Raw genomic sequence first — 19,000 nt, forward strand, 5'->3', positions numbered from 1 at the left:
CAGAGCAGCTGGGCTGGAATCTTCCTGGCTCCCAGCCCAGCCACAGCTCGGCTTTAATTTCAGCGTCGGGGTGGGAGTTCACTGCCTACTGGGAGATCGTTTTCCTGGTGGGAGGCAGAGCAGTGGTGTATGTGAGAAATCCTGCCCTATAAAAGTGCATTCCCATGATTTGGGCTATGAGCCCGTAATTTTAACAAATTATTTATGGCTCTAGCTGAAAGCAGCAATTTAACAAAGATACCAGTTTGAGCTCTGCTGGAATTTTTGGATGAATCAATCCCAGCTGCTTCCACCATCTAGCAAAGCAATTTCAGGCACCAAGAAGGAAATCGGGCTTTCAGTGACTGGAGCAGCCCAAGTGAAACAGATGCTGTTGTGGGAACTGACAGTGCTGACTCAGGAAGCTGTGACAAGAGCAGCAAGAGAAGACGTGGATGGGAAAGACTTGCAGCAGATAATCTCCTTGTTGACACCAAAATTTTGTACTGGTGGTGGTGAAACTTAGCAGTTTACCTTTAAAAAAAGAAATCCATTTCTTTGCACACTGCAGCTCCCTGCTTTGGAAGTGGAATCTTCTGCATCCTACTAGTTGCCAAACGAAGGGAAGAATTAAGAGGCTGCAGCACAAAGCTGGGTAGGGTACACCTCACTCACCTGGCAATGCAAAACGGACTCTATTCTCCACCATGCCTTTTGGGAGGACAGATCAAGTGGCAGCAGCAGTGTGAGGAGCCCACAGCATTTGTCTCAAATGCAGGACCTGAGCTAGGCAGTTTTGGTGAATGTGGCATCACCATTAATGTGCCCTATTAACATGAAAATGTGTTATTAAAAAAAAAAAAAAAAAAAAAAAAAAAAAAAAAAAAAAAAAAAACGGACCTGGAGGAGAAAGATAAGGTGTTTGCTCAACTTCTCCGAACAGTGTATTGTGCGTGGTTCTATTTTTTTAAATACTGCAGTGTCCTCTCAGCCAAAGCATTACAAAGCCCTTTCCCATTTGAGGCTGCCCTAAGGCCCAGAAACTCCTAAAATAACACAAATACATGACCACAATTAAGAGAGTCAAAGGACCTTAATTATCAGATAACATTTAGTGCAAAAATTCTCCACACTCTGCGGGCTGGTAGGAACTCGTTCTGCTGGCATTCCCTTGGGATGACCACAGTCTTCTGGGTCAGTAGTTCACCTTCTCCTTCTCACCAGGCAAGTTCTGCAGAAAAATGTCACAGCAGCTATAATGAGCATTATACCAGCTTCTGTGTCAGACAACACAGATGCAGCTGGGAAGGCGGTTCCTGCTGGGTTATGTAAGATTCTGCCTCAAATGTAGCTACACTAACAGAAAACATTGCTGTAATTAGGAGACTGCAAGATAAAAGTTTCAAGTACTCACTTTCCCTTTGCTTTTACACCACTTTGTATTTTATCTGATAAAAAGTTCTAAATGATTACTAGAGCAAATAGCAGAAAAAGAACATAGTATTTTGTGCGTCTTGGGAAAGTTATTGTGCTCTCCTACCAACCTAAGCCTCTCTACTACTGCTTGGATAGCTCCAAGTGCCTCAGGGCTTTTACAGCTTCATCTTGATACTTTCATTAATACCCATAGAATTAATACGCGCAGAACAAGAAATGGTGAGCCTGGTGGGAAAAAATCTACAGCAGGTAACGTGTAACTGGCAATATTGATTGGAAGCCCACCAAGAACAGCAACCAAGAGAACTGTTTAAATCTTCAGTGTAATAATGTTTGTTGGCACACCATTTAAGTCATTAGATAATGATGACCACTAACAATTCTCACATGCACCCCCAGCTTGCCAGCAGTGCCTTGATAGCAACAATTCAGACTGACTACCTAAAGATCAATGTTTTATGCTGCAAACTATAGTTTTGTAACACACCTTTCTGATGATTATAAGCATGTAGGAACTTCTGAATAGATATGTATTAGACAACTCAATCCTCACAACTGGCAATTAATAAGAAAGTTTCTTAAGGCCCAAGTTTTATACTTATACCCTGTTGACATTTTTTCCCCCTTCTTCAGGCCCAATGGAAAATTTAAATGTTCCATTATGTGATGTTCATAAATTGGCAAATACCCTGACTGAGGTCACCTGCAGGAGGTAAAGTCGTATGTTCTGGGTTTTCTTTTTAATTTATTTTATTTTTAACTTATTTATCCAATGGTGGTAAAGTGCTTCTTTACCACCACTTCGTATTTACCATTTGATTGTGCTCATCAGCTATTTTATGGCTGCAGTCCAGTAGCCAGTAATGTAATTGTGGGCCATTTTCTAATAAAAGTATTTAAAACATAATCTCCTGATTTAGTCAACAGGTGAAAAGTTAAGTAACAAGACTATGGACAGCATTCAGAGGAAAATTAGGTCAATCTCAACAATACATGGAAACGATTCTGTAATTGAACAATTTAATTACATTAACAGCCCTGCCTTTCGTGAGCCCTCGATTTTGTTTAAATCCTGAACTAATAAACTGTCTTTGCGTTTTCGATTATCGGAGCACAAATGCCTTGGCACGTAAGTTCACTCTCTGCTGAGGGCGATCTGACTCAGCAGAGGTGTGTCGGTGATTTGGCCGCGGGCCGGGAAGGCGGAATGAGCCGCCCCTCAGCAGGTGGAATGGAAGACACCGCCCACTTTGACACCCCGGGCAGCCAGGGCGTTGTACTCCGCCACAGCCTTCTCCGTCTGCAGCACCAGCACCTCAATCCCGTTACTCTTCAGATACTCCACGGTGGATGCTGGAACCTCGGAAGAGAAAAGGGAATCACAAAAGCGAGTATCAGATTCTTTTCACCTTAAACTGTAAGACTTACACAAAACCAAGTACTGATGCCATTTGTTAAACATGACTTAAGTAGCTGCCAGTAGCCAAAATGATAATGCTCAGATAGTTCTAAGATTGATTTTCTTTTCTCTTCAATAAAGGTACTTTTATACACACACTTCCCCTATCTCCTTTAAAATGCAGTCATCTCTTACAAATACAAATAGAATTGGAACTAAAATAATTAAATCTAAATAAGGTGTTCACCCCACCAGAAAGCAACTAAAGAATTGCTTCTCTCCAAGTAAAGCTCAGCACTTCTGATCTGAGCTTTCTGTAGCTAGTTTATCTGCTGAAATGACACCCTGGCAACACTTGTGACAAGAATGCCTAATTACCAAAGTATTTACAGCAGGCTAGAGAGCCAGTTATAACCTATTGCAAGAGGAGGGGCCTAATGATATTCTGAAAAATTCTCCTTCTTTCAGTTGCTCCTGTAGCAGAACATAAACCTGTTTACTGCTTGACATTGACACTAATACAGGGGAGCTCAAATGACGTTTCTTTCAGTACCTGAGGGACCCCTGACAGGAGTCATTCACACTCATCCTCAATTTTTTCCCTCTCAGTGAAGCATCATCGATTTAATTTTTTTCCTCCTAATCAGAGGGAGAGGGAAAACAAACAGTTCTCTTCATGCTTGTCACAGAACAAAAACCTACCTGCAAAGCCTCGCTCATGCCACGACCAATCACCATAGTTTTAACACCCTTCTTGACAACTTCTTCAAGGTCAGCTGGCTGCACTCCTGGAGAATGCTGAGTGTCAGGGAAGGAAAATAATAGTCTGTGTACTGACAGCATCAGCCAGGAAAGCTGTGTCTGTGTGTCCTGCTGTTACAGAGCAGCAGGGTAAATTAGCAGAACCAAAATGTAACACAACCCTCTTCTGTACATATACACAGTAGATAACATTAGAAATTGAAAAAGGTATTTAATATGCAGATGAAGGGTGATAATTAATTGATTGATGGCAGGATTATAATTCCTTATTAAACAGTCAAAACCAAAAAGATGCATTACACATTTCTAAAACATTTATGTCTAGCTTTTGGCATTTTATAAAGATTAACAGTTAAAGTGAAACCAATAAATTGCAACAATACTGCTGTTTGATTTCAAAATAATAAAATCTACTTGTAAGAAAGATCATTGCAAGCCAAAGTTTACTCACTTTAAATACAAAGAGCTCCTCAGATAATTAAAACTATTAAATAATTTTCTTGTTTACTTTGCAAATCTCACCAAAGAGGACTGAAACGTATTGGGTAGCTTCACTTCAGTTAACAGCTTCCATTTCTGCACTATTCTTTCTTTCAAGAAAAGAATATTTGAAACCAAACTCCTCAAAGGAATAAGGAACGTTCACAGCACATTAACAGAGGTTTTAAAAAGTATACTCATTTACTGCTATTATGCTTTAAACATATCACACCTATAATGTTAATATAAAACATTATTACGTTACACTAATTCTCATCCTGGATTAATTTTTCTGTGTATCTCCATATGGTCAAGAATAAGATACTGGACATCCTGTGGCTATAATTTGGCCCCTCTTTGGTGAGCATTTTTATTTTTAAAACATAAATATTATTTGGTGTCCCCCCCCCCTTTTTTTTTTTAATTTTAAATAGAATTCTGAAGTTTTCTAGGGGTCTGAGTTTCTCACTTGAAGTAGGTCATGGAGAATGGAGCAAGTAAGACTTTTCAAGCTGAAACAAACACGTGAGCTGCTTTAAAGTTGCAGGTGAAAAAAAGCCTTCCATGGTAGAGTGCCACTTCCAATGAATGAGATAAGCTTATTCCACAAGAAAGTCTGTAGCATGGCTGATGTCTGAAATTTCAGTGACAGAGATGATTCACCTTTATGGTTCTCCAGGTTCATGGAATCATAGAACACCTCAAGCTGGAAGGGATCCATGAGAATCATTCATAGGACTATCTTAAGCTAAACCATGACTTAAGAGCATTGTCCAGATGCTCCTGGAACTCTGACAAGCTTGCTCTGTGACACCCTGGAGAGCTTGTTGCAGAGCCCAAGCACCCTCTGGGTGAAAAACCTTTTCCCAACACCCCATGTGGATGTCCCCCTTGCAGCTTGATTGCATTTCCATGGGTCCTACTGCGGGTCACCAGAGAGGAGCTCAGTGCCTGGCACTGCCCAGCCTCTGGAAAGTGTAGATGGTGATGAGGTCACCCCTCAGCCTCCTCTTCTCCAAGGTGAACAAGCCAAACGACCTCAGCTGCTCCTCAAGCCTTGCCCTCAAGGCTTTTCAGCACCTTCATCACCCTCCTTGGAACAGTCTAACAGCCTGATGTCTCATTATTCTGAGGTGCCCAAAACTGCACCCAGAGCTTGAGGTGGGGCTGCTCCAGTGCAGAGCAGAGTGGGACAAGCACCTCCCTCACCTGTGCTGTGCTTGACACACTCCAGGACATGTCTGGCCCTTTGGGCTCCCCTTAGTCCATTTACATTCCATATCCACACCTGGAATGCAAAAGTCACTTGAATAGGCAGAGCTTTCTCAGGCCAAATCACTCCTAGTACTTGTTTATGACAGAATAGGCAATGCTTTTCCTTTGGGGTTTTTTTTAAGTAGGATCAAAACTTAGACAACAAGAGTTGGTATGTTTTACTGCAATTACAATGATTAGAATTCTGGGGAAGGTTTGCTGTCACGTGAGAAGCACTCCTGAGACATTAAAGCCATGGAACAAAAGGATTTTCTTTGGTTACACAAGACACTCTGATGCTAGTAAGAAACTAGTGTTACTAAAGGAAACATGTAACATGATGAAATTAACTGTATCTTTGTTGATTTGACAGCAGATTTTTTGGCCTGTTCTGTTCTCTGGCCTTCATTTCAGAAATATCTACTTCTTTTCTTCTGCCATTAGCAGATGGCACTGAAATGCAGCCAGCCAGGGAGAGAGGGTGCCATTCATCCCCAAGGGTTAAGGCCACAATAACTGTTAGTGCTCAGTTACAGAACCTTGCAGGGCCAGTTATACAATTTTCCTGAAAGAATGAAAGAATGCTCCATTAGACAGCAGTGTGACAGCAGAGGAGGAAAGGAAGCAATTTATTTCCAACTAGAGTGTAGGACATGACCAGCACTGCTTGTTTTCCACACTTCAGTTCCAGCTACCTCCAGGAAAAACATGCTCAAGGAAAGGAGGCAAACTGCAGTCCATAATTTAAAAAATGGGCAGAAAATGCAGCTGTTGAATCCTACTGTTTCCAGTGTGGACAACATTAAATTTTTGACAGTTCTTCTCAACATTAGAGATGCAGTCTAGAAAAAGCTTAGTTCTATTCTTAATATTTGTTGTTTGCTATTTATTTTAAAAGAAAATCACCTCACTCCTCAGCTGCAAGGATAGAACTGACCTAAAGCAGGAGGTTTACAAGTGACTTACATAAGGCCTTACTTGAGATACGTATTTTTTACTTCCTGATTAAATAAAAAAGAATGCCAGAAAATCTACCTCTCTAAAGAACCCAACTATTCTTTTTCTCCAATTTTAATTTAACATTGAATTGTTTTTCAAACCCTCTAAAGACTTATGAATTTAAATGTTTTACTTGTGACAAGAAGATATTCTTTTTTAGGAGCTTTTGAAAAAAAGCACAGCCTCCTAAATGTTAGTAAGTGCCTATAATTTGAAACCAAATTTTTCCAGTGGTTGGAATAAATATAAAAAATGTGATTGAACTGGGAACTAGTTGAGAACTTTTCAACTATCTAATGATAGTTCTGCTTCTCCAGCCACATGCATATAAAGCACAAAACCAATATTATCAAAGAAGCAGACAGCAACTCTCACCACTAAACCCAGCCCTTTGAACAGCCAGGGAAAACTTATTTTTTTATAACCAGGCCATAAATGAAATACATTTTAAAAGGTTTTGTACACAGCTACCTTTTTCTCTGCAAGGTGCAGATATCTTTGTATCACCTTTCTCTTGGTGTTATATATTCTGCATAAACGGAACTCTGACAGGTTAAAAACGTTCTGCTCTCCCAAAGATTACAGATGAAGTGGCAACCCAAATGCTCTGCATTTCAGTTGTGTCAAAATGAATCCAAGAGAGCTGCATCCTCTGTGTGTATACAGCTGCAGGTGCTGGGCCTGGTCAGTACATTGTTATTTTGTGCTTTTACTTTTGCTTTGAAAGTGAAACTTTCTTTTTTTTCCCTAGCCAATTATCTATGCCAGTGCAAGTCCTAATATGGGGAGAATTATCAACATCAAATTCCTAACGCAGTATATACTGCATATATAGTATATATACATATAGTATATAGTATAGTATATACTATACTGCTTCTAAATCTGAAAAATCAGTACTGCTCCATGTACTTTCATCCAATTCTGATTGCATTTACAGATAAACTTTTTAAATTTACAGGGGCAAGCACTTAGTATATGGCTACCAAGAGAAGTCACTGTGTGATTAGCCAGACAGTAAGCTTTTTACTGAGACACTGTATCTGCATATTTTTCCTCTGAAATATGTACAAGGGACCCCAAGGAAAAGGATATAAACTAAACCACATGCCATGTTGTCTTCCAAACATACAAGGTCAATTACTGTCTATTTTTTTTTTTTTTTACTTTTCATAATTTCTTTTCCTATGTCACTCAAGATAACTTTTGTTTAGACAGTCTGAAGACAGGTTGTTACTGGCATCTTATGACAATTGCACTCTTAAGGAGAAGAGGAATATTGTTTGAGAGCTCTAAGGTGTGTGAGAGTTGTCTGGTCAGGCTGGCTGTCAGAATTCATGGCAACAGTTGCTATATCCTTTTGCATGTAGGACATTGTGGGACTGCAGCTCTCCGATCCCTCCACAAAGTCACCTTCAAACATATGCTCAGTTCTTCCCAGGAAAATCTAATGGCTAGGTGAAGGAAAAAGGCAGCTCACTGAATTTCTGGCTGGAACTTGAACACTGTTCTCTGGACCATCCTGAGAGCCCTGTTTTAAATGCAGGGTAGTAAACGGCAAACTTACATTAGTCCCAGTTTCTCGCCAATCCCACGTCCGGCTTCCTCCCGGCCATACTTTGCAGTCCTTATATGTTGTAGAGCAGCCTTTCACCTTCATCTGACCCCAAGAAAGGGAAGCAATTTCAGGGGAAGACATCACAAAGTTGAAGGGAAGTCTGGAAAAAGGATATTTAATACTTCACATCAGGCCAACATATGCAGCACGTTAATAAAAATGGAAAACTCTGTCCTCACCCCAAGGAGCTAAGGAAGGAAATGCTATAACAGACTTTATCCACGTGGTTTTGTGACAACAGACTTGAACTGAGGATCAGCAGATTTGTTGAATTACCAGTCCTCTCGGGGATTTTGTGCAGGATTTTGGGCAAATCATTTTACTTGCTAAATCTGTTCAAGTATTGAATGTTCAACTTTTAAAACTATCAACAGGGATCAGGTCCCAGAATATCCTCTCCCATCTGGGTTTTAATCTTCTCCCTAAAATGAACAATGAGGATGATAATAATTTCCTAAAATATCAGAAATATGCACTATTTCTTTGGCCACTTTCTTCTTTTACCGTTAAAGTGGTAAATGAGGTTAAAAGAAAATGCCAAACAAACTCAGCAGTTAAGCCAGGAATCAAACAGTGTCAGAGTCAAATTGCTGTAGAAAACAAGACTTTCAGGGATGTAAAGGGGTTGAGCCTTTCCCCAGGCAATGCTGACAGAGACCAAGTCTCCCAAGATAATTATAGATCCAAATAAGAACTTGTCTAATTGTTTGACCTCCATCTTCATTATTTCAACTTAAATCCATTAGTTCTAATCCTTTCTGTTGGAGACAAGTAGAACAGCTCAATCTTTGTCTTTTTCACCTTTTTTTTTGAGGATTTCACCTTGTTTTCTTGAGGATTTCACTCAGTATTTTTCTTTCATTTCATTCAGATTAAATAAACGTCTCTTCAGTCATGTTTTCTAAGTCTCTGCTTATTTTCTCCCTTTTTTTCCTTTGGCACCCAACCATTGGTACATCTTTCTTTGATGTCTGTTGCCTAGAACTTGACAGAGCCTTATCAGTGCTGCTGTAGCTCAACTGCCTTTTGGTGTCTGCCCCAGTGATGTTGGGTATCTGCTCCCACAGTCACTGCTGGGCACCAGCAGGGCAGGGACTCTGACTCACAAGGCACCGTGTCAGCTCCCAGGGGGAGCTTTCCCCTCCTCACAGTCCCTCGGGTGCTGCAGTGGTTCTGTGAATGGAAAGAGAGGGTGATGCTACCCAGGAAATGCTTTGGACTAGCATGGCAGTCTGGCAGTCCACTGACACGTCTCCAGGGCAGAGTCACCTTTCTGCCCTTCCAATTCACGTGGTCTGAAATCCACATTTTGAAGAAAACTTGATGTTTCTCCTGTAAAAAGAGGTCCACCTCTGCCTAATCCAGAAAATCTCTGTGGCAGATCCTTCCAGATACACAGATTCTCATCCTTTATTTTTTAATGGTTTACAATCACCAAGAATTGAATAGTTTAAATACATTATATGAACCCTGGCAGCACAGATTAAAAGCAGTGCCCTTGCAAAGGATAAATCTTTGGATGACCATGCTTCCAATCCTCCTGGAAGCCTCCCTTCCTGTCTTGCACGTGCTACAAAAGACGCAGCACTGCCAGACAGGATGTGCTCTCCTTGGATTGCCAGAAGCAGATCTCAGTATCCCACCTAAAACACGGCATGAAAGAAAAAAACACATTACTTGGGGTTCAGCACAGCACTGAGTTTGCTAGAGGTGCTTCTCTCACAGGACAGTGGGGCAATTCTTTTCCTTCTCACTCCTGTGTGAAGTTAGTGGCACATGTGTCCTGTCAAACAGGAAGCGAGGCAAGCAGCTAGAGGAGACTAAAACTTGGATTTATATATTCTGGATTCTCTCATCACACATCCATGATGCAATGGATTCAAACAAAGATTTGTAAGATTATTTTTCCAAAGGTCTGCCTGAAGGGAGATTCTAGCTGAAGAAATAACCAGCAGTAGTCCCAAGAGAATGAAATCAAAGAGTAAAGGCTGAATAAAGCACCCGGACCTGGCTCTGAAGAATGAAAATAATTTCTGCCTGTGCTGCTTTTCAGATGAAATGGTAGAACTGGACCTGGAGGTTAGAAAAAGGTGAATGAACAATAAAATGATCAGGAATATCACCTTCCCCAGTCCAAACAGTATCACAAGGCTGGAGTTGTGCAATCAAACAGGCACAAACTGCAAATGTGAGAGCAAGGATTCCATACTATCTTTTCCAAACAGCCTAAAAATAAGTAAATAGCAGAAATGAAGCAACAAAACTTACAAGGCACAAATAAAAAATTTCATCTAAAACTATTTCCCATAATACTGCCAGAGATTATCAGTAAGGTAGGCCACTTGAATAAATATCTTAGGGTAAGAATGAACTCATGGACAGAAACTTTGGGCATCCTTTGATATAGAGCATGGTTCAATCACTGAGGAGCAGGAAAACAGTTGTCAAACAAATTCTTTTTTTAATTATTCACTGTGAGAAATGTAAAGTATCAATATATACAGTAACACTTAAGATCAAAAGAGACCTTGGATTAAATGACTTGCAAGTACAACCTAAAATAGCAATTTCTGCAAACTGCACTAGTCCAAACACAAAGAGATGAGGAGCAGAAATGGCTCAGGACTCTACAAGCAAAGTCATGAGAGTTTAAAAACATCAGAAAAAAAGGAAGCAGAATTTAAAAGGAGGCAAAATGCACGTTTTCGCCAGGAGACTGTACTGAAAGATAAATGAAGCTACGAAATGAAAGAAAAATGAAGATAAGGATGGCAGGAGACAAAGGCAGGTGAGAAGGAAGCGGAAGAAAGCTGAGATTGAATTGCAGTTGGGAAAGCTGGTGGACTTTAAGATTGCCAGCACAACTTTCCTCTGTGGAGGAAACCAGCATCGGATGGAATAAAAGAGGTTAACAAGAGCGGAGCACCACACAGTATTTTATTGAGACGCTGCAGAAATAAAAAACAATCCAAGGGCCACCTGAGACTGCAGAGGATACAAGGGGAAGAGTAGACGGGTGTAGGTGAAGTTTTGGGCAGAGTAGACTCCTGTAAGGTGTCAGAAGACAAGGCGGTTCTCCAGCGCTGCCCGGGAGCGGGTCAGGGGGCGGGTCACTTCCCATTCCAGGGATACAGCAGCCAGAGGAAGGTCAGGATTGAAAACTGACAGCAGCAAGGCAAATAGAAAGGACAAGAGAAGTTTAGTGTAGGGAGGAGGAAGGTGTCAGGGAGGAAAACAGGCTTTGGGAGTTTGTCAATTCCATTTCTCTGAGGAGCCCTGTGACGGCGGGTTTTAGGGGAGGTCACGGGGGCCTGGCAGTAAGAGAGGAGGGGGAACAGCACCTGGTGAACAGAGCGGGGAGAAGCAAGGAGACAAGGACAGAGAACGCAGAGAAGAGCCGCGGGGGGCGGAGGGAGGGAGCTGTGGAGGGAAGGAGCAGTTCAGGACCCCAGGAGCCCGGCGTGGCGGGGCACAGGGGCACAGGACACAGGGACACACAGGGCACAGGGCCGGCACCGCCCCCCGCCCGCTCCCCTCAGCCGGGCTCCGGCACGCGCCCGCACTCACCGCCCCGCGCGCGCGACCCCGCTGCCCCGCCAGGCTCCGCCTCCTCCCGGCCCGGCGGGGAGGGGGCGGGGCCTCCGCCCTGCCACACTCTCATTGGGCGGCTCTCCCTGCCCGCCCCGCCCTCCGCTCTTTTCGATTGGTCGGTCCGCGGGTCTATCCCCGCCCTTGCCCCGCCTTGTTTTCATTCCCCCTCGCCGCGCGCGGCGGAGGGGAGCCGGCTCGAGGCGCTCTGGCCGCCGCCCCCTGCCCTCCCCTGCCTTCATCGTCCCCCCGGTGCATTGTGGGATAGTGGCGGCCCGGCCCGGCAGCGCCCCCTCCTCCCTCCCCCTCCCCAGCTCCTTCTCCATCCCTAGGTCCAAGATGGCGGCGGCGGCGGCGGCGGCTCCTCCGGCCCCATCCCCGCCGCCCCCTGCCCCGGCGGGCCCGCGCTGCCCGGGCTCCTGGCCCAACTTCGCCGTTGTCTGCTCCTTCCTCGAGCGCTACGGGGCCCTGCTGGACCTGCCCGAGCTGCCCTTCCCCGAGCTGGAGCGCGTACTGCAGCCGCCGCAGGAGCCCGGAGACCAGGGTGAGGACTCGGATCCCTCTCTCGCCCGCCCGCTCTGGGCGGCCCGGCCGAGGGGGCCCGGGGGGCGGAGGGGGGACCGGGGCTGTCCCCCCCCCGCCTCCTCCCGGCCCCGGGGGTGGAGCGCGCCGAGGGAGAGGAGGGGCCTGGGATTCCCGGGGGGAGGGGAGCCCTCTCTCCCTGCTTTTTTCGGGGGGGAGCAGCTATTTGTGTGTGTGTGTTGGGGGAGAGCTGCCTGCCCCCGGGCGGGCCCGGGAAGGAGGACTTTCCCCCTCCCCTCTCCTCTCCTCCCTCCCGGTGCCGCCGGTGACCCCCCTCCGTCCCTCCCTCCCCCCCGTTTCCCTGGGCTCGTTCCCGAGCTGTGTGCGGGTGGGACTCCTTGCAGAAAACAGGGATAAGACGAAATAACTATTTTCGTTCAGCTCGGCGCTGGTAGCCGGTGTCTCTTTCACCTCCTCCCTCTCCCACAGCTTGGGGGCCGCTCCACAGCCTCTTCCCCCCCCCGGCCCCCCCATATCTCTGTCCATTTTTACCCCTTCCCCGAAACAAGAAGGGGACACACACGCACACACATAGACAAACGCGAGAATCTCCCGATCCCCAGTGGGATCCCTGCACCCCTTCACCTCCCTGTATCTGGGATGAGGAATGGGGGTCACGGAGAAGCCCCGAGCCCCCCCCAGGGCTGCTGTCGTGGGCCGTCTCCTCCCCACAAACACAGACAGCCATTGTGTGCCACCTCCATCCCTCTTTTCTTCCCCCTCCTCCTCCCCCATCCCCTCTTCCAGTTGCGGGGGGGACAAGCTGTGGCTGCTCGCTGCTGCTCCCCCGCCGCCACCTGAGACGTGCGAGGTGCAGGGATGGGGTTTGCTCCGCTCCTCGCTTTCCAGCCGCTCTCCTCCCCTCTCCTCCCGCTCCGGTACCGGCTTTGGTGCCAGACTCCCTAATCCCACTGCCCGCCATGGATGCGGGAGGGCCCGGGCCAAGAGAGCGGCCTGGGGAAGGAGAGCAGTGTGGAGGCGGCCGCAGGAATACGGAGGGGAGGGAGGGAGCTTGTTGCTCTTGATCTCTTGTCTCTGTTATTCGCTCGGTTGTTGCCTCTGCACTCTTGCCACATAGGGAGCCGTGCGGCTCACGGCGCATGCGCGGCAAGGCCCCTCGGAAACTTCCTGCTGCTGGAGGAGCCCGGCTCGGGCTCCCGCAGCTCCTGCTTTCCCCCTGCTTTTCCCCAAAACGCGCTCGCTCCCGCCTCCTTCCCCACCAAGCCCACCCTGTCTGGGCCGGGGAAGGGGGGTGTGTGTGATTAAATCGGCGTGTAGGTGTTTCCTTATAGAAAGGAAGTTGTGTTTTGCTAAGCGCAGGTGTCCTGTCTGTGGATTCACGACAGCCGCTGCTGAAACAGAATGAAACGTGGTTAATGTGTGTTCTCCTCACATTGTCTGTGAACTTGAAAGAGACAGCTGAAATCCACAAAATTCTTAAAACAGGGTTAGCTTTGTGGAAAACGTATATTTAGATTCAATTCCCCACCATTCCTGTACTTCTTACACTCTATAAAGGACTGTCTTGGTTTTGAGAAACCATTTAGAAAAAATGTTGTTTTGTTAAATTGTTGCAAAACTTATTAATAAAAGCCACCAACACATTTAAAAGTTTGAATTTTTAGTGAAAACAGTAATTTTAAAGTGGTGTCTGCAGAAAAAACCTGATGGTCTTACTGTGTGGCACAGAGTGAGTGGATATGTAAGAGTAATTTAGTTGTGTGAACTGCAGAATAAATTAAACTGAAAGGGTGAGGGCCTGTGTTTTTAAAATACATATTTTATTTAAAAAACCCCAAACACCATAATTTCTGATGATTTTTAATTGCATGAGGGGAGTTGTCAACAAGGCAGTGTTTGCTGCATGACTCTTTTCTAAAAAGATTTCAGATGACTTGTGTTACGGAGTTTGCTTTATGGGTAGATTTGATACTTGTCAGATTTTTAAACTTTTCTTTGTATTGCCCTTCCTGTTTGGCAAGGGACAGGTTATTCTCCCTGCTTTAGAACAGCCCCCCCCCAATGGGAGCAGGTGCAGCCTCTGAAAATGTAATGTTTGGAGTACTGGGGTTCTTTGCTTGTGCCTGGTGTAGCTGATATAACTGTAGAGATAATTCTCATCTCTAAGAAAGAAAGTGTGGAGGTGTGAAAAACAAACTTAGATAATTCTTGATGTTTTGTCTGATAATTGGTGGGTGTCTTGGATATCTTTTCCTTCAATCAAACCGACTTGTTGGGCTTGGTCTGTGGTACACACTATTACCTGGTGTGTTTTACATTTTTGGGAAAATGGCTGCAGTGTCTACATTTCTCTATATTATTTTCACTTCAAGTAACCCTCCAGGTGGTGTTTTTAAGGGTACATGTCGTTAAATTGATAAACACTGATGGAAAATGGAAGGGCTTCTTTTATTTCTGAACATCTGCTATTTACAACTGTATGTAGTTTTCCTTGAAATGCAAAAGGATTTTTGCATTGTTTCAGTTTGTAATGTACAGTTAGTTTCACTTTTGACAGTGTATTTGCAGTGACATATTAAAATCTAAGGAAACAGCTACAGAACCTCAAAGTGCTGAAACACTCAAAGGTTTTTCTCCCGAAATTTTAGAAACTGGAGCAAGTTTTAAATCTCAAGTGTGACATAGCACCTATTTGTAACTCTTCTTCATATTAATCGAGGAAAGGAATCAGTAGTTTGAGGGTTTCCTTAATTATCTTTAAAACTGTTTTGATGCTCAGCAGTTTAAAAATGTAGGATTTTTTGTGGGTTTTTTAAAGCATGGCCTCTATTGTCTTGTCTGAAGAGTTACTCTTGGGAGATGCCAGCAGAAGTTACTCCCTTTATATTGGGAGCCCAAGGAGAACAAGGAGCTTACGTTTGGATGTTGTTCAGTAGTTGTATAAGAGTCATATTTTGTTTCCTGTGAACAATTAGAACAAAGTAGGTGCTCATTATTAAGGAAGCAAGGTATAACATTTCCGTACAGGAAGGGATGCTGAGGAGATGCTGACAGCTAGGAAGTGATCAGTTATTTCTCAGAGGGTTTTTAGATTTTTGTTATCACATAGACAGCACTTGAACTTCACTGTACTACCTCTCCTTAACTGGGAATTTCAAGACAAATAGGGACAGCAGTGCTCAGGTATGAATAGTGTTCAATAGTAGTCTGACTAATTGAGATATCAAATTAACCTGTATTAGAAGAACGTTAGAAGCTTTAACCAGCTGTACACAGGTTGGGATTTAGTGAGTAATATAAAACATACTTGATTGGGAAAATAAGAATGTGTGGTGTTGATTTCACCCATCGCTACTGAATAGTGGGATAAACTGATAGATCTGGAAATAGCCTGCTACTTACAAAAGCTCCGTGATAAAATAGCTTAATTTTTCTGGCTGGTGGCTCATTTAAAAGTTGCAGCCATTCAAAAAAAGTAATATGACCTTTAGTTATCTGGTGAAGATTTTATTTAATGAAGAATAATTATCTTCTTGCTTTTATGGGTGCTTATTCTTGCTCTAAGTACAATGTTGTAACTTGGGTTGCAGTTTTGACAATCTTGAATGTCTTAGCAAGGAGTAAAGTTGAGTGTCTGTCAAGATGGTGACAGTGTTAACTCACAGAATTTGCTAGTTGATCTGCCTCTGAAAGTGAACTGTTCCTTATAGGGTTTATTTTAAAGCAGCTGCTGTGGTTTAACCCCAGTTGGCAGCTCAGCCCCACTCACTGACTGTCCCCTGGTGGGATGGGGGAGAGCATCGGAAGGGGAAAAGTGAACAACCCAGGGGGCTGGGACAGGCAGTTTATCAGGGAAAGCAAAATGAGGGATTTGTTCACCACTTGTCATGGGCAGGTGTTGAGCCATCTCCAGGACAGCAGGGCTCCATCCCATGTGAGGGTGGCTTGGGAAGACAAACACCATGGTTACCAGTGTTCTGGTCTTCTTGCCTCTTGCCCCAGCTTTACGTGCTGATCTCGACACCATGTGGTCTGGACATCCCTTGGGTCATTTGGGGTCAGCTGTCCTGCCTGTGTCCCCTCCCAACTCCTTCTACACCTCCAGTCCCAGCGCTGGTGGGGTCAGTGAGGGAGCAGCAAAGGCCTTGGCTTTTTGTGAGCGCTGCTCAGCAATAACAAAAGCAACAGGTATTCACAGGAAGAGGTTGCCTAGAGAAACTGTGGCTGCTCCATTCCCTGGAAGTGTTCAAGGCCAGGTTGGATGGAGCTCTGAGCAGGCTGGTCTGGTGGGAAGTGTCCCTGCTGATGACAGCAGGTTGAAATTACATGATCCTTGAGGTCCTTTCCAACCCAAATCATTCTAGGGTTTTGAGTACAAATCCAAAACAAAGCCCAATACCAGTTACCTATGAAGAATATTAACTCTAAGCCCACCACAGGAACCCAATATATGGTTTTAGCTGAAACTTCTGGTGGCTGAGAGCTGTCATTACCACCATAGTGCTGTACTTTTAGATGCAAAACTAAGGTAATGATACGGATCATCCTGCATTATGCTGTGGTACTGCTTCTCCTTTGCCTCTGCTTGCTTCCAAAGGCAAAACTGCAAACTGGAACAAATTATCACAGGAAAGCAATGCTTGTTCTCCTTGTTCTTAAAATTATATGTAATGGCCTTTTTGTTTGCTTGGGATTTTTTTTTTTTTTTAGAGAGATTTATTATTTTCAGTAGTAGAGAAGTTGCAAATTTAAATAGTAAAAAATGTGGTAGAGGGGGGCAAAACCTGTATTTGTATTTAGTGCTGTGTTTAGGGAGCCATGCTCTCAAGTCACTACCTCCTTTGTGTCGGTAAATAGCTTGAGAATCGGTATAAATGTTAATTAAGCACTTGGTCTCTTGTGAATGAAAATATTAGTAGAATGTTAGCTTGCACAACAGAAATCTAATTTTACACATGATTACGCAAAACACTCCCTGGCCTGCCAGGTTCCCTGGTGTGTGAATGGGAGAAGCTCTCCCGGAGGTGAACAGCATCTCCCAAAGTGTGCTCAGCTGCGTTGGCTCATCGATTCCTGCAGCCTTTCCTTAGCACTATGGCCTTTGATTCGTTCGGCATTGAAATGGTCACAGGTACACACGCTTTGTGGGCTCTTTCTGTAAAATTGCATCAAAATATTGTTAGTGAAGATCATGCTAAAGGTGGTCTTGAAAATAGCAAGTGAGTTTTGTGTGGATTTCCAATCTGAAGCACTCTTCCATACTCTCACTGCAGCTCAGACTTCTTTATCACCTTTGACTCTTGACAGTCGCCCTGACAGACTGACCTAGCCTGGAAGATTGTTGCTTAATTTCAGCATGAATGTGTTATGTTTGTTTGGAGTGTTGTAATAAAACCACTCTGCACGCGTTAGTCAGGGTTAAAATAATTTAAAGAAAGATGTGGTGAGGTGCAAATGCCTTGTAGAAGGTTCATTTTTCTGGACATTTTCTCCCCTTTTCTGTCTTTCTAACAAGTGCTTAGGTTAATGGCAGGCAGCTTATGGAAAATCTGTGCAAACCATTTGTAGAGAATACCTGTTACTACACTGTAGACCTGAAAAAAAGTCTTGGGGCCTACCATGTTTCAAGGCAGTAAGTTATATTTTATAAGATACTATATTTCCCCCGAATCTTCTAGACACCTAGAACATTTTTTCAAATTAATTTGGATCTTGAAATAATTTGTTTTCAGTAGGTTATGTTTGGGTGGGGTTTTTTATTTTTTTTTCTTTGGTTTTATATTTTTTTTTTTGGTCATTCCAATACCTCTGGAAAGGAATAAAGCAATACAGTGATAACCTCAAGGGTTCTCATTCTCAGAAGAAGTTAACAATTGAGGTTGACTTAAACTGTTGTTGAATATACACACACACACACACACATATATATATATATGGGAGAAACTTTGTAGCTGTTTAGTATAACGAGCAAAGCCAACTCTATCTAATGACATGGGGCTTGACAGACATTCAAGGTCAGGATCAGCTGTGTTCCCAATGAAAAGGGTAGTAAAATGGTGTTCTGTTAGTGTGATTGATTGTTCTTGTATTTAATGTTTGATATCAAAGATGTTTGTTGATTGATCAGAAGTTTGATGTGACTCTTAGGTAAAGTTGAGATACATTGCATTAACTCATAATATCCCCAGTAGATTGGTTAGTATTAAAAGTAGATGATAAATTTGATATGGAAGTACTGTCAAACATTGCTTCACTTTAATAATTGATATTGTATGTAAGATTTATTACCTGGTTTCAATGAAGAAGGGTTAATTCATGTGGTGTCCTTTTGCAAAAATGCCCAAGTTCTGACTTGGAATGTTGGAAGTGTCTGTAATGCTGAGTGGGTGGAGTTTATTCTCACATTATTTATTGCTGCACCTTCATTAACATATTGTGTGGCTGTATCGATATTAGAAGCTTTCTTCTGCCCTAAAGTTGTTTCAGGAGGTGATACAGGAGGTTTCATCTGCTCTGCAGGCCTGAGTGTTTGTGTCTTTTTGCACCCTTTCCTTTGTGAATCAGAAATTTTAACTGCTCTTCTGAATCAGTCAAGTAGTTATCACCTTAATGCAGGCTGACCTGACTGTATTTGTGGAATGTAAATATATAATAGTGCCTTCCTTCTGCATCTAGGGACTGAACCAAAACATTTGTGTCAACGCCATTAATCCACTGCCTGTTAGTAAAATGCTGCATTTTTAGCTTAATAACTAACTACTGGAGAATAAATATGTAGTTAGTGAACTTTAGAACTTGGTGTATTTCATCTGTGCTTGTTTCAATTTTTTTTTTCTATGATGGAGGCTCTACTCATGTTTCTAAACACCAAATTAAATCATTTGTTGAAGGTAGACTCCAGTGGATTGGAGCTGATATCCTCAATCAGCATAACAGGGTTA

General features: G+C 43.6%; 2 protein-coding genes across 8 annotated transcripts in view; one reads left to right on the forward strand and one right to left on the reverse strand.

The window, feature by feature from the left end:
* Nucleotides 1-1,053: 1,053 nt before the first annotated feature.
* On the reverse strand, nt 1,054-12,083 carry AAMDC (adipogenesis associated Mth938 domain containing). Of its 7 annotated transcripts, XM_083855862.1 has the most exons (5): nt 12,031-12,083; nt 10,052-10,154; nt 7,878-8,028; nt 3,518-3,685; nt 1,054-2,776 (listed from the first exon to the last, which is right to left on the reverse strand). In XM_083855862.1, the coding sequence occupies exons 3-5, from the start codon at nt 8,007-8,009 to the stop codon at nt 2,636-2,638; spliced, it is 441 nt and encodes a 146-aa protein (XP_083711988.1). In that variant the 5' UTR covers nt 8,010-8,028; nt 10,052-10,154; nt 12,031-12,083; the 3' UTR covers nt 1,054-2,635. The 7 variants fall into 7 exon arrangements, with proteins under 7 accessions (XP_083711988.1, XP_083711992.1, XP_083711993.1 ...); XM_083855866.1 differs by lacking the exons at nt 10,052-10,154; nt 12,031-12,083 and adding an exon at nt 11,496-11,585 and having other exon boundaries at nt 1,054-1,210; nt 3,518-3,613; XM_083855867.1 differs by lacking the exons at nt 10,052-10,154; nt 12,031-12,083 and adding an exon at nt 11,496-11,585 and having other exon boundaries at nt 1,054-2,769; nt 3,518-3,613.
* The window catches only part of RSF1 (remodeling and spacing factor 1), a 59,956-nt gene continuing 52,669 nt past the window's right edge, over nt 11,714-19,000 (forward strand). Inside the window, exon 1 of the mRNA XM_083855860.1 lies at nt 11,714-12,060. Coding sequence (XP_083711986.1) covers nt 11,856-12,060 — 205 coding nt within the window. The 5' untranslated portion in view covers nt 11,714-11,855. The remainder of the gene's footprint in view (nt 12,061-19,000) is intronic.

The sequence above is a fragment of the Zosterops lateralis genome, assembly GCF_965231275.1.
Source record: "Zosterops lateralis genome assembly, chromosome: 2".
NCBI lineage: Eukaryota > Metazoa > Chordata > Aves > Passeriformes > Zosteropidae > Zosterops > Zosterops lateralis.

Bases quoted from the DNA above. Each gene is read 5' to 3' on its own strand.
- AAMDC (XM_083855862.1), bottom strand. From the start codon at position 8,009: ATGTCTTCCCCTGAAATTGCTTCCCTTTCTTGGGGTCAGATGAAGGTG. The intron at 3,686-7,877 runs GTAAGTTTGCCG...CTGTAACAGCAG, and splicing joins GGCGAGAAACTGGGACTAAT to GACACACAGACACAGCTTTC. The intron at 2,777-3,517 runs GTAGGTTTTTGT...TTCTCTTCCGAG, and splicing joins GCATGAGCGAGGCTTTGCAG to GTTCCAGCATCCACCGTGGA.